The 11,860-nt window shown below is 43.3% G+C and overlaps 3 protein-coding genes across 3 annotated transcripts; all 3 read right to left on the bottom strand.

Annotated features, from left to right (window-relative positions):
• Positions 1 to 8,621: 8,621 nt before the first annotated feature.
• On the bottom strand, positions 8,622 to 9,121 carry PHALS_10881 (uncharacterized protein; the record flags this gene model as incomplete). Its single annotated transcript, XM_024726384.1, has 2 exons — positions 8,622 to 8,859; positions 8,952 to 9,121. The coding sequence occupies 2 exons, from the start codon at positions 9,119 to 9,121 to the stop codon at positions 8,622 to 8,624; spliced, it is 408 nt and encodes a 135-aa protein (XP_024577066.1).
• Positions 9,122 to 9,563: 442 nt separating this feature from the next.
• Positions 9,564 to 9,818, bottom strand: PHALS_10880 (uncharacterized protein; the record flags this gene model as incomplete). The annotated part of the gene is made up of 2 exons (XM_024726383.1): positions 9,564 to 9,575; positions 9,624 to 9,818. 2 exons carry the CDS (start codon positions 9,816 to 9,818, stop codon positions 9,564 to 9,566), a joined length of 207 nt encoding a protein of 68 aa, XP_024577065.1.
• Positions 9,819 to 11,047: 1,229 nt separating this feature from the next.
• On the bottom strand, positions 11,048 to 11,484 carry PHALS_10879 (uncharacterized protein; the record flags this gene model as incomplete). Its single annotated transcript, XM_024726382.1, has 3 exons — positions 11,048 to 11,139; positions 11,203 to 11,266; positions 11,410 to 11,484. 3 exons carry the CDS (start codon positions 11,482 to 11,484, stop codon positions 11,048 to 11,050), a joined length of 231 nt encoding a protein of 76 aa, XP_024577064.1.
• Positions 11,485 to 11,860: the final 376 nt, after the last annotated feature.

The raw sequence follows: 11,860 nt of genomic DNA, 5'->3' as shown, positions 1-11,860 counted from the left end.
TGTTGGCTTGGGAACAGATGCGTGAGTTACTGTGTATGTATTTGCACTATATGTTTAAATCTTGTGTGGTCTCTGTGATAAGTATAGTTAGTAACGAGTCGTTCCTGTCGGTGAAGATGAATTACTTTGGCAAATTCGGGATATCCTTTTCTATGTCTATATTACATTCACGTACTATCGCATCCTTTTTTCGATTAAACGAAGGCAGTATAGCATAAATGACAGGTAACCAAATAACTGATTTCCTGAGCCCAAAACTTCATTCTGCATTCTTCCAGCTCCAACTTGAACAGACTTTAGACAATGCAATTTTCATACGCCATCTTCGCTTGTATCCTCGCTGTTACTTTTATCACTGTTACTGATGGTAATGGACTTCGAAAGGGTCTCGACTACTCGCATTTGGAGCAATTTGACAAAACAAAATATCATCATTTCAAGCCGCGAAGTACACAACAGGCACTCAAGTGAGAAGGTCAGAATAGACGTCGACAAAGGCAATTGACCGCGACAATGTTGCACTTGTTCTCGTGTTCCTCGCTCTCCTTCAACTTTGTGTGGTAGACGACAGCCAGTTCCAGTGACGGTCAAATGACGTGGAATGCGTTTTGCTATGACTTACATCTGCATATTGCTATTAACATTAGCAATAAAATAATATATGTGCTTCAATGATCGATTATGTGACCTTAAGCTTTGCGTGACAGACGACAGCGTGAAGTTTGACGATTTCTAACAGCCTTGATGTCTGACAAACGTTTCGTGTTATGAATAATAATTTTCTATCTCTTTTGGCCAGGCCTTTTTGCTACTAGAGTAGTTAAGCTAATTAATTTGGTACTATTAGAATAAACATCTGCAAAATTTATTTGTAGACCAACATTTCTGTAATCATGCCAAACTACCTGGTCCGTATATGGAAATGAATGAGGGGACGAAAAAGCAACCCGTGAATAATGTTTAATCAGCTTTGTCCTCGGATGGAATCAACCCGCAAGTGAGTAGCTGAAGCAACCACATTTTTTACCACTATGCGAATCATAATTGATTTTGAAAGTGTATGATGTCAGTATTTCTCTCGTTCCAGTGCTGCCATATATATACACAATGAATAAATCTGCCTTGATAATGTACTATCTGGTCTGTGAATCATAAAAAAACAACGAGGAGACCTGGGGTGGCGGAGGTTGAGTTATTTAAACTTGGGCTTTAAGCGGTTTATCACAAAACCCCGTCTCTTATTTATATGAAAAATACAAGTCTTTTAGGTTTTATGAAACAAAGACCGATTTCAAGCCGCCCCGGATCTGTTCTCAACAAGATTCCTCTCGTTTTTCTGTCCTTGCCATCAAAACGGCAAGTAGCCTGGTACCCGCTTGACGATATGAGTCATGACAGAATCCGACCAAGTAGATGTTTCTGTCGATGTTAATCCGCAGCTGTGGAGTGCGTATATGCTGCAGCAGTCCCTACTAAAAAATGGAAGGAAGAAAGTTCGATCACGATTGATGTTTATTTACTGCCTACTTTCAAACACAGAAAGGCACCTGTAAACACTGCAAAGCCTACGCCACTTATCGATTTAGATCGGATCCTGTTAGAGATCATTCCATTAAATTCAAATCGTTTTTGAAGTCCATGACGCTGCTTATGATTGATGAGCATCTAAATGGTTTGTCAGGTCGCGCTGAAGCTGTGTTTCTGACCAATTTCTAGATAACCCCTTCTTTGGATTTGATGATTTGATGGGTTTTGGAACTACCATAAACCCAAAATGATTTGAAAAAATGTGGCCCTCCTGTTGGTACCCCACAGTGATCCCTCGTCTCCGTGAGATTTAATTTGTCCTTCGATGGATATGAAGCCATCCATCATGAAAGTGTACCTACCAAACATTATTCACCCCTAAGTGCTATGCTATGGGCAACTCCGATAATCCATTTGACATTGATTTGATATTTATCAAGAACAAGTCTTTCAAAACCCTTAAGATGAAGAAAACAACGAAAAGAAGAGTAAAGAAAGAAGCAGATATCCAAAAAATCCGGAAGTCACTCAGTCATTTCAGCCTCAATAAGACGACGAATGCACATGATAAAGAAAAAAAGTTAAGAAACAAAAAGCATCCGCGAGCGAAAAATTGGTACTAAGCCGGGTGGAAAAGGTATAAGCGTGCTAAAATATTCGTAGCTCATATGAACCGCTATTCTATAAACAATTTGTAAGAACTTACGCATGTACCAACATCGTTTCAGCAGTCCTTAGCCGCGTCATTCCAGCTAACCCACTCGCCGTCAATGCTTGTTGAATCTTGGCTTTGGTTTGGTCTACATCTAATCTGCTTCGCGTATAAACACAAGCACCTTATTTTGAGTAATTTCGTCAGCATTTCTGCTTTCTGATGCTTTTTGACGATTAGGTTGATGTTTAGAATGTTTTTCGCGATTTTCTGAGGATGAAGTGGTGCCTAATATCTGCGTGCTACGTCCAAGCATGGTATCGGGTGTTACTTGCGAGATTAATCGCTCTTTGGTTGTCTTCTTGAAATTTGTGTACCGAGCAGCAGTAACATTGCGACTAAGGCATATCCAAATGCTACTTACGGCATCAATACCGATTACAGACGTTCGGCTTCGGGAGTTATAATCATGTCTACAGGCGCACCGGTGGTATACAAATCAAATTACCAACAAGCCATAGCACCCAAGAAGTTGTTTAGACGCGTGTTATCAGTAGACTAAACCAGATTTTATATGAGCTAGCGTAGCAATTATATAGCTGCATTCCAATGTTGTAGTCCGGATTCTCCAGGAACGGGAACCGCTGTGTTATCACGAATGCAATATCAGTGAAGTAGTTGTCGTGATGAAAAGCGGCCATCCAGTCAAAGATCGATAAGGCTTCGAGCGGATCGCCAAACGACCCTCTTCTGTTGCTGGCGACTGTGTTGACGACGACTTCAATCCTAATGTGCACATTTGTCGACACTCTTGGCATCCTTTGATCAAATCGCCTGACCGCGTCGTCGATGTTGCAAGTCAGCTTTATCACAAGTGTTTTTGCTGACCTGTCAATGTCAATCTTCTTTTAGACCAAAATGAAATCCACCTATTTCAGCTCATTCACCTTGCATACGTTTTGAGCACCTCTCTGACTTCATCGATCTCCTCATTATCGGGGCCGTTCCTTAGTATCAGCACCAGCTAATGTCTTTGTTTCGTTCACCCCACTTCAATATAACACACCAACAATCTTCTTGTTGCACATGAAGACATAAACGATCCTCTGTTAGCTCCACAATTTGACGTCTCCGATTGGTTCTTCGATATCATGACTGGTTGCGTTTTGGAAAGATACATTTGAAACTCTTGGATTCGAGCTTTGTCTTCATTGCATCGTCAACTTTAGCGTAACCATGCGACCCGAGCACGAGTAAGAGGCTTCATCTTGGAAGTAAACTCAGATGGCGTAATATCGTGATGTGCTGTATGTGTGAAGCGAATAATTAATTCAATTGCCGTTCTCACTACTTCCATCCACCATTCAGTACACCGCTTTTGTAGCATAGCATACTGCGGGTCATTTCCTTGATAGTCATGTTCAGACGCTTTGTCACCTCATTCTGCTGGCATGTATGCGGAAGGAAACGATGCTGGCCGATGCCGCTCCGACGACATATATCCACCATCGTTGTGTTGCAGCTTATGTTCCGTTGCTGGGTCTGAAGCAATTGAGACGATGCCCCATTGCCCCATTGTTTTTCGTTAATAGTTTCATAACTCTTAAACGTGCAAGATTCTTTGCTCTTGCTGTTGACTAAAGAGGTCAAATATCCACAAAAGAGGGGAAATATTTTGCACCTTTCGTCGAGGAAGTGCAGCGGGGCTGCCGTAACGATTTTGTTTAGAGGAAGCTAAGCTAAGATCACCGACGTTACGTTCTATATTAGAACCAGTAGCTTACCGCATGTTCATCGCTGTGTATTTACAGACAGATCGATCATATACAATGCGGTACTCACAGTTTCTTTCCACCATGTCGTTGCCTTGTAGCGTAGCATTATCCGAACTTTATCCATGATTGTACAATTCATTCCTTGTGCCACTCCGTTAAGCTAATGACCGAACGGTACCGTACGCGGGTGTATGATTTAATCTACGGCTTCCCTCTCGCAATTTGGTTTTATTGTGTGAGCGAAGACACTTGAATCGATCTCTTCATTGATTCTCGTAGAGTTCTTGAACTAGGCAAGCTTAATGGAGACTTCACTTTTGTTCTTTATGAGTTCGCAGTCATAGAACGTTAGAAGTTATCCACAAATGTCAGCACATTTCGTTCACTATCGTTTGCACTGGTCCCATCACATCGGTATGATCTAATTTCAGTACCCGTGTTGTCCTGGACGTCGATAAAAAGAACGACGTCGTTCCTTTAAGATCGGTGCACGAGTGTATACGAATAAGCTGTATGCTTATGCAGACAGGTGCACCTTCAGCGCCGAAGAATTCCCCTTCACAGGGCGCTTCATCGAGAAGCATGGCCTTCCACTAAGGTCAAAGCCATTGTGGACTGGCCGGTTCATAAGAACCAAAAAGATTTCAGCAAGTGACTTGGCCTCCCAGCTACTTGCGCAAGTACAGCAAGAAACACGAAGAAATGGCACGGCCATTGTCTAATCTTCTTAAGAAGGATGCGGAATAGTGTTGGAACACCGAGCATCGAGATGATTCTAATGGGGTCAAAGACAGCCTCCTTCATGCACCAATACTGGCTTTGTTATACCCTTTGTCTTTTTAGTCTCGTCTGTGACGCTTCGGACTTTGCCATCGGCTGTGCACTGCTGCAAGCAGCCACCAAGGGGCAAGATCGGGCGACCGCGTCCAAATATCGCCAGCTCAAGGCTGCAGAGAAGTACTACCCAGTTCACAAGAAATAAGCGAGAAGTATGCACTGTCACGTTTCACCTGCTCGGCTCCAAGCCGTTCGTGATCTACACAGTTCATGCGTCACTACGCACTGCGAATCAGACGACTCAACTCTCGCAGAAAATGGCCAGGTGGCTCACCTTCTTCGCAGAGAATACTTCGATGTGAATCAAAAGCCAGGAACCCGAGAATGTTTTGGCTGATGCGTCGTCCTGCAGACAGACTATGAACTTGCTCATGTGACGACAATGACGTCGTCCGTGATGAATTTGATCCGTGCCGCGAAAGCGGGTGATGATATGTGCTAGTGCTGCTACAGGATTTTGGGGGCAGACAAATCTGGAGACTTGGACGAAAAGTTGTCGTCGCGACTGCATGTGATCGCATTGCTATGCAATAAAATATGGATTGCTGCTTTATGCACCGACTCAAAGGATACGCCTCAAATTGTGGCTCCACACGATGAGAATTTAAAGTATTGTACCCTCTATGAGGCCCACTCAGTGGTTATTTCGGTCGCGAGAATGCCTACAGCTCTGTGTGTTGCCACTATTGGTGACCCAAGTTGTACAAATAGACGAGAATATATGTGCGCAGTGTGAGACGTGTCAAAAAGTGAGACCCTCTCAGAAGGCGGTGGCGCCGCTAGCCAGTTTGCTGGTAACCTCCAAAAGTTGGCAGCCCATGATTTGCACTTTATGTTTGGCCTGCCGAAGGACTCGGCGGACAACACGCTTTTTCGACCGTCTGAGCAAATTGCTTAACATGCAGCGTTACCGGACACCATCGATGGTGTCGGTACTGCGAAGCTGTTTGTGGATCCTGTCTGTCGACAACATGGACTCCAAGATTTAATTATCTTTGATGGAGACACACGCTGCAGTGGGATGTTTTGGTCGACGATCTTCAAGGTGCTGGGCACCAAGTTGTCTATGTCAACAGTAGACCATCCGCAGACCGATGGTCAAACTGAGCGGGTGAACCGCGTCGTCGAGGACGTCCCTTGCAACGTCTACACCGAGACTCCGAGACACTGGAGCGAAGTGGTGCCACTTGTAGAATTTGCTCGGGACAATGCAGTGCACGCATCTACCGGCTAAACGCCGTTCCACGTGAACGGGTACGTTCGTCTTTGCGTACCGCTGACGTCGCCATCTCATGACTCAGGGCTTGGTGGGGAGGAATAGCCGAGCGTCTAGCTGATGTTAGCCATATCACTACGCGTGAAGAAATTGATGAGTTCTTGTCTTCCAGAATAAGTGTCTTACGACACGTTCGCGACGCGATGGCTGAAATCCAAAACATGCAGAAAGAATTAACAGACGGGAAGGAAGAAGAATTGTTTGTAACTTTGAGGTCGAAGCCTGGTTTTATTGAATGCAATAACCTTCCTGCCATGATTTTTCTGCTGCCTTTAAGACGAGCTCCGTCGGCGGTTAATCGGGTCGTTTAAGGTTGTGGCCAGGCGTGGCCTTGCGTATATGGAGAATCATTCAAATGGGATGCGCAACCACACGGTAATTTATGTGGGCCTGCTAAAACTGTACCAAGATCCGGCGCAAGTGAGCGTGGAAGCGTTGGCGCCAGGCCGGCGCCCACAGGCGCTCGACCATTTGAAAGCTAGACCAGTAATTGGTTTTGAGCAGGGAGTGACACGATCTCCATCGCCAACGGCGCCAAGTGCTCTATTGTCGCATGGAGCGACGCAGTCGTATGCTCAACGGCTCGGAGCCGCGACGACAAATCGCGATAGTTCTTAACGTGAGTCAGTCGGTGCGCAACGTGCTCCAGGCTTTTAAGGTCTTCCTCGCAGCGGTATGCGACCACAGCATGACGCTTATCGGAGTTCCGATTGCGACGGAGCTTGTCCGCAAAACCTCAAACAAATATCCGTAATCTGTAGCGGCTTCCCCAGAGGCAAGCACTGCAGGAAACTTCCGCATCGCGGGTATAGGAGCGCCTCATCTTTGAGCACAAAGTCGAGTGCGGTACCAATTTATTGGGATTTCTTGAGGTACCAAGAAGCGAGCTCGGAGAGGTTTTCGTTGGTCAATTTCAGCTGGTATAGTGGCCCGACCACGTAGACGCAAAACGACCGAATGATCGCATCCCTCGCTTCTGCAGCGGAATTTGCCAAGCGGATGCCACATTCCATACGAGAATCAAGAACTGACTGTGGATCCGAGCGCATGAAAGCCGCCCTGCGGGCATCATCCAGCTGCTACTTCTGTGCCTCATCAAGGCGATTGATAATGATACCACTTTCCCCGGAAGTCGAGAGTTCGGAAAACGGACACGGCATCCGTAATGTTCAGGTAGGGCTCACGTCACGCCGCTGATGCACCTTGCCCTCTTCTCCTTCCCATCCTAGAAAAAGAATATCCGGCTCTTAGTCGACACAGATCCTCGATGAGGTAGCTTATCGCCCGTGGCGGGTGCGGTGCGCTGTCCGAAGCTGCATCGCGTAAAGAAAGCGAAGAAGTGCTCTGCCCGCGAACGTTCTCGAAACCAATGAGGTTGGGTGTCTTCTGTGTCTTCGACATCAACAGACAAATGTAAGAAGGTTCTGGTGATGTTGTGGTGTCTTAGACACGTGAACCTCGTTCGAGGCGACAGCTGAACGTGAACTGAAGATTTTCACAATCTTGATTGGGGGAGTTACGAGGTCGCATTTGATGATCTGCCCACACAATGGTGTGGCTTCACTTAAATAAGAATTTGGTACGTGGCTGGAACAGCCAGTAGTCATACATTTAATTAGATTTTTCTATTTAGATAGGAAAACCTATAGATTTAGATGAAGTCGGCTTTGCCGCAGATAAAATCCAGAAATACAGTTTACATTCAAATGGAACAGCTAATTACCGTTGTACTTACTGTTGGAGCAAGTGGATTGCGATTCGCTACACTTCTACTGGTTCTAAGTATAGAACAAAGGTCACCGACCTTAAGTAAGCTTTCTGTAAGCGAAAGAGCTACGGCAGCCTTGCTGCACTACACCTGATTTATTTAGACCAATTTAAGAACACTGCGTCCGTTAACCGTGTCTCTCTCCGTACGCATTACCGAGATTCTTGTGACGTAATCGCTTGTACCGTTCGTGCATTAAGTGGCGTCATCATATCAATTGGTTGAAGATAGTTGAAGAGGTCAAACACTTTGGTGAAAAGTGTCATGTCTGATCAACATACCGTAAGAATGTTTGTAGCGCATGAACTGATAAATATTATGAGAACTCTGAAAATTGGAGCAATAACTCTGGAAATGAATACAAAAGTAGTGTCCTGTGTTGTCTTATTCCTCTTATTCTGTTGTCAATATTTTGTTAAAGCACACGCATATGGAAAGCCTTAGCGTGTCTAAACGGAATATTTTTCAGCTATTGGAAAGATTCTGTCACATTTGACGATTTCGAAAGTCCATTTTAGACGCAAGTCCGGCAGAGCATGCTTGTATAAAGCCATGAGCACATGATGGAGCCTGAACTGTACTTATGAGAGCGGTAGACGCTTCACATCCGCTAGAACCTTGCTCTACTTAAAGACAACCGAGGTTCGGTTGTCCTGGGTAAACAATAGCTGGAAATCAGCACCGCCGTGGCTTATAGATTACTTTCGAGGAAAAGAGGTAGGGTTCTCCTGTACATAGCTGGGAAGAAAGGGCTACAAGTTGACACAAGGACAACTTTGCCTTTGACTACTTGGTCAATGCTTTTTTACGATGCTCACAATTTTTGCTGAAATTAATTATATGCACGCACATCCCAAAATTTAATGTCCTCAAATTTGCAGTGTGATATGGTAAAAAGATCAAAATATCAAATGATGTGATAAAAATCATTAGAAACATGGTATGGTAGTCATACCAAAAGTAATAAAAAGTAATTTGCAAGGCTTCATGCTTTATTTCAAAGACTGTCTTTTGCCACATAGAACTTAAAAGGCACAAGAAACAGAAATCATAAGAAACACACATGATGTCAAAAAGAATTAGATTATCTATAGTGACACACAATATTTGTCATACCGAAACGAATTCCAGATCTCTTGTAACTCACGAGCAACATATATAATAACATCGCGGTCATTTGACTTTGTCGACGTCTGTTCTGACCTTCTCGGGGTGTTTTCCACTTTAAGCCAACGGTCCCAACTGACGTCGCAGCTTTCGTGGACTCGATCGCCATTTGCCAACATAATTGGTTTTGGTGGGTGGTTGCAATGCTGAGTAGTCGATAGTTTTCCGAGCTCCATCGCCAGCAGTGACGATAACGTAAGTCGCAGCGAGGATGGCGTAAAAAAATTTCATTGTTCAAAAAGTGCTAAAGTTGAAGCTGGAAGAATGCCGAGTGAATTGTTGGGCTTAGGAAAAAATATGTATCTTGCCGATTGTAGAAAACAGCCTTCATTGAACGAAAAGAAAAAGTGCAATCGATTGATGTATGTATAGGCGTGAGGCTAGACGACATATAATACTCTCAGCTTTATCAGATGTTTATTATTAGGAAACTGTCAGAGAGATGAAATCGGTAGAGGATTTCCAAACGTTTCTGAAGCAATCGATCTTAAGATCTATGTAAATATAAGAAATAGCATGTTTTTTACCTGTTGTATACTGCAATATACATACCAGTAGTTTTCAGGTATTAGCCTAAGCAAACAGGCATTATCAGAATGCATGTGGTAGGCTTTAAGGTACAACAGATGGCAGAAACGTAAGGCCTTTGTTTTTCACTTCACTATTGATGTTCAAGTAAAAGCTCTCAAACCAAGCTGCATAGGCTTCTGTCGTTGGCGACAGATGATTTGCATCTTCAAATGCATTGAAATATTCCTTCTTCAGCTTGCAAGCTGGAGTAGGGAAAATAAGCAAAGCATTATGTAATGATGGCATGGTAAATACTTGTCTATCGTATTTGAAAATAAAGCACCGTTTCTTAAATTCTATTATGGATGGCTTGTGACTAGAGACTGTAAACCGCTTAAATACCGTTAAAATGATCAAACTTGGCCTTTGAGGGGTTGGATCCTCGCTCAAAGGGGGAGCCTCAACACCTTTACCGCTAGACTAGTCTAAATTCAGACAAACAAATATATATCTGACATTTGGCTGCAACATCGCATGCGGCATCATCTCGACATAAGGTGACGCAGTTTTTGCCCTCTATTTTAGTAAGAAAAAGGATAAATGCTCAAACGAAATAGACGTTAACATGCGTTTTTAGAGATTGATCTTAATCAATTCATTGAAATATTTCTTCTCAGAATAACAATACCAAAGAAATTTCACTTTCAATGAAGAATGAAACGTTTGAAACGACCGTAACAGAGTTTGGAAGTGTTTAGAACCGAAAAATGAGTCCTAGAAGAAAAAAGCCAGGTTTGAAAACCTACATCAGAGCCCCGGTATCATCACTTAATCTGTCAATCGCTCTACTGTAAAATGAAGGTGTATTTATCGAGGTCGGGTATCACTTTTCGTGCAGCTTGACCCAATTTGCTGAATGGAAGAGTACGACTCTTTATTTGACAACGTTGACTTTTATGACAAGGTCGTTCAAAGCCACGAGCAGGATTCACTAGTGTGGTTCTTTCATTAATCGGCTCTTTTGCCCTCGATTTTGTAACCGATTGCAATGTTCATTGATCTCTGCGTGGTGTCTCAACACGAATCTCAATACAGTGCTTTATGAGAACCAATCATTCGCTGATAGGAATGGTCAGACTGCTTGGATTCGACCGCGATATTTCCGATGGAAACAGAGCTGGTTAATGTCGTATCAATCTAACCATTAAACTTGCTTTTGCCGTGCAATGTACATTTATTGCAATATAAAAATGTCCAACAAAAGCCCAAGTTAACTTGCTGGACAAATCAAAGATGTGCCCTATTACTTTCGCTGCTTAGTTAACATCTAAACGTCAATGTGGCCAGATAGCAAAGAGCAAATTAGCGAACTGTTCATACATAGCGAATCTTGTGTGACGACTGCCTTGAAGAAAAAACCACGACGAGATGAAGATTGTCATACACCGACCGCATCATGACAATTTCGTATACAAACATGGATACAGGAATAGAAGAAACTCTATCGAGTTGAAGCGACCACCCTGAGGTCCTTGTTAAACTCGCGTATTACTCAGAATGACACAGCACAAAACGATGCGAGTGTATATTCCATCAATTATGTCATGGCAGAATCCCAATTTATCAGCTAAAAGATCATTTTTAGCAATTTCAATAGCATACCATGTAGTACAGCAGATATATTACTTACTTTCACAAGTACTTGATGCACTGTTGATCAAACCGACAAGAAGGTAGAAGAGCACGCTGATCGCCTGATATGTTGTATGACGAAAAAGTTCCCAAAGAGTGAGTTGACGACTTCCCGGTCAATCCTCATGATCTGAAGACCAAGGCTTCATCTGACATTATACTAGATTGCATACTGCATACTGCTGGAACAGCGAGAAACGCTTACTATTTTTGATTTAAGACTCCATTCAATTGATTTGTTGGGTAAAATCCCAAATTGAAAATGTGTATCAAATTTCATGTCTTTTTCTTATCTCTACCAAATAACTCAGTACCAAAGCTCGTCCTTTAATGGAAGCAAATCCATAACGAAGAAAGTGATGCAAACAAACCTTCACTACTACGCTAATCTGAACTCGTTTGTTGAGCGAGCAAATGAAAATCTAATGCATGTAAACATACGACCAAGCATCATGCTTAACAGTCCTGAACAACGTTATCTCAACATTTCCACTTGCCGTTAATGCTTGCTGAATCTTGGCTTTGGCTTTGTCTAGATACAGACCGCCTGGCTTATAAAAACAAGCATCTTATTTCCGAGTGTTTTTGTTAGCATATATGCTTCCTGACGCCTCGTGACGATGAGGTCGATCTTCAACGTATCCTTTTGCAATTCC

This window comes from Plasmopara halstedii, assembly GCF_900000015.1.
Source record: "Plasmopara halstedii genome assembly, contig: Scaffold_525, whole genome shotgun sequence".
Classification (NCBI taxonomy): Eukaryota; Oomycota; class Peronosporomycetes; order Peronosporales; family Peronosporaceae; genus Plasmopara; species Plasmopara halstedii.
The sequence above is the reverse complement of the archived record's forward strand: the minus strand, read 5'-3'. Positions and strand labels throughout refer to the sequence as shown.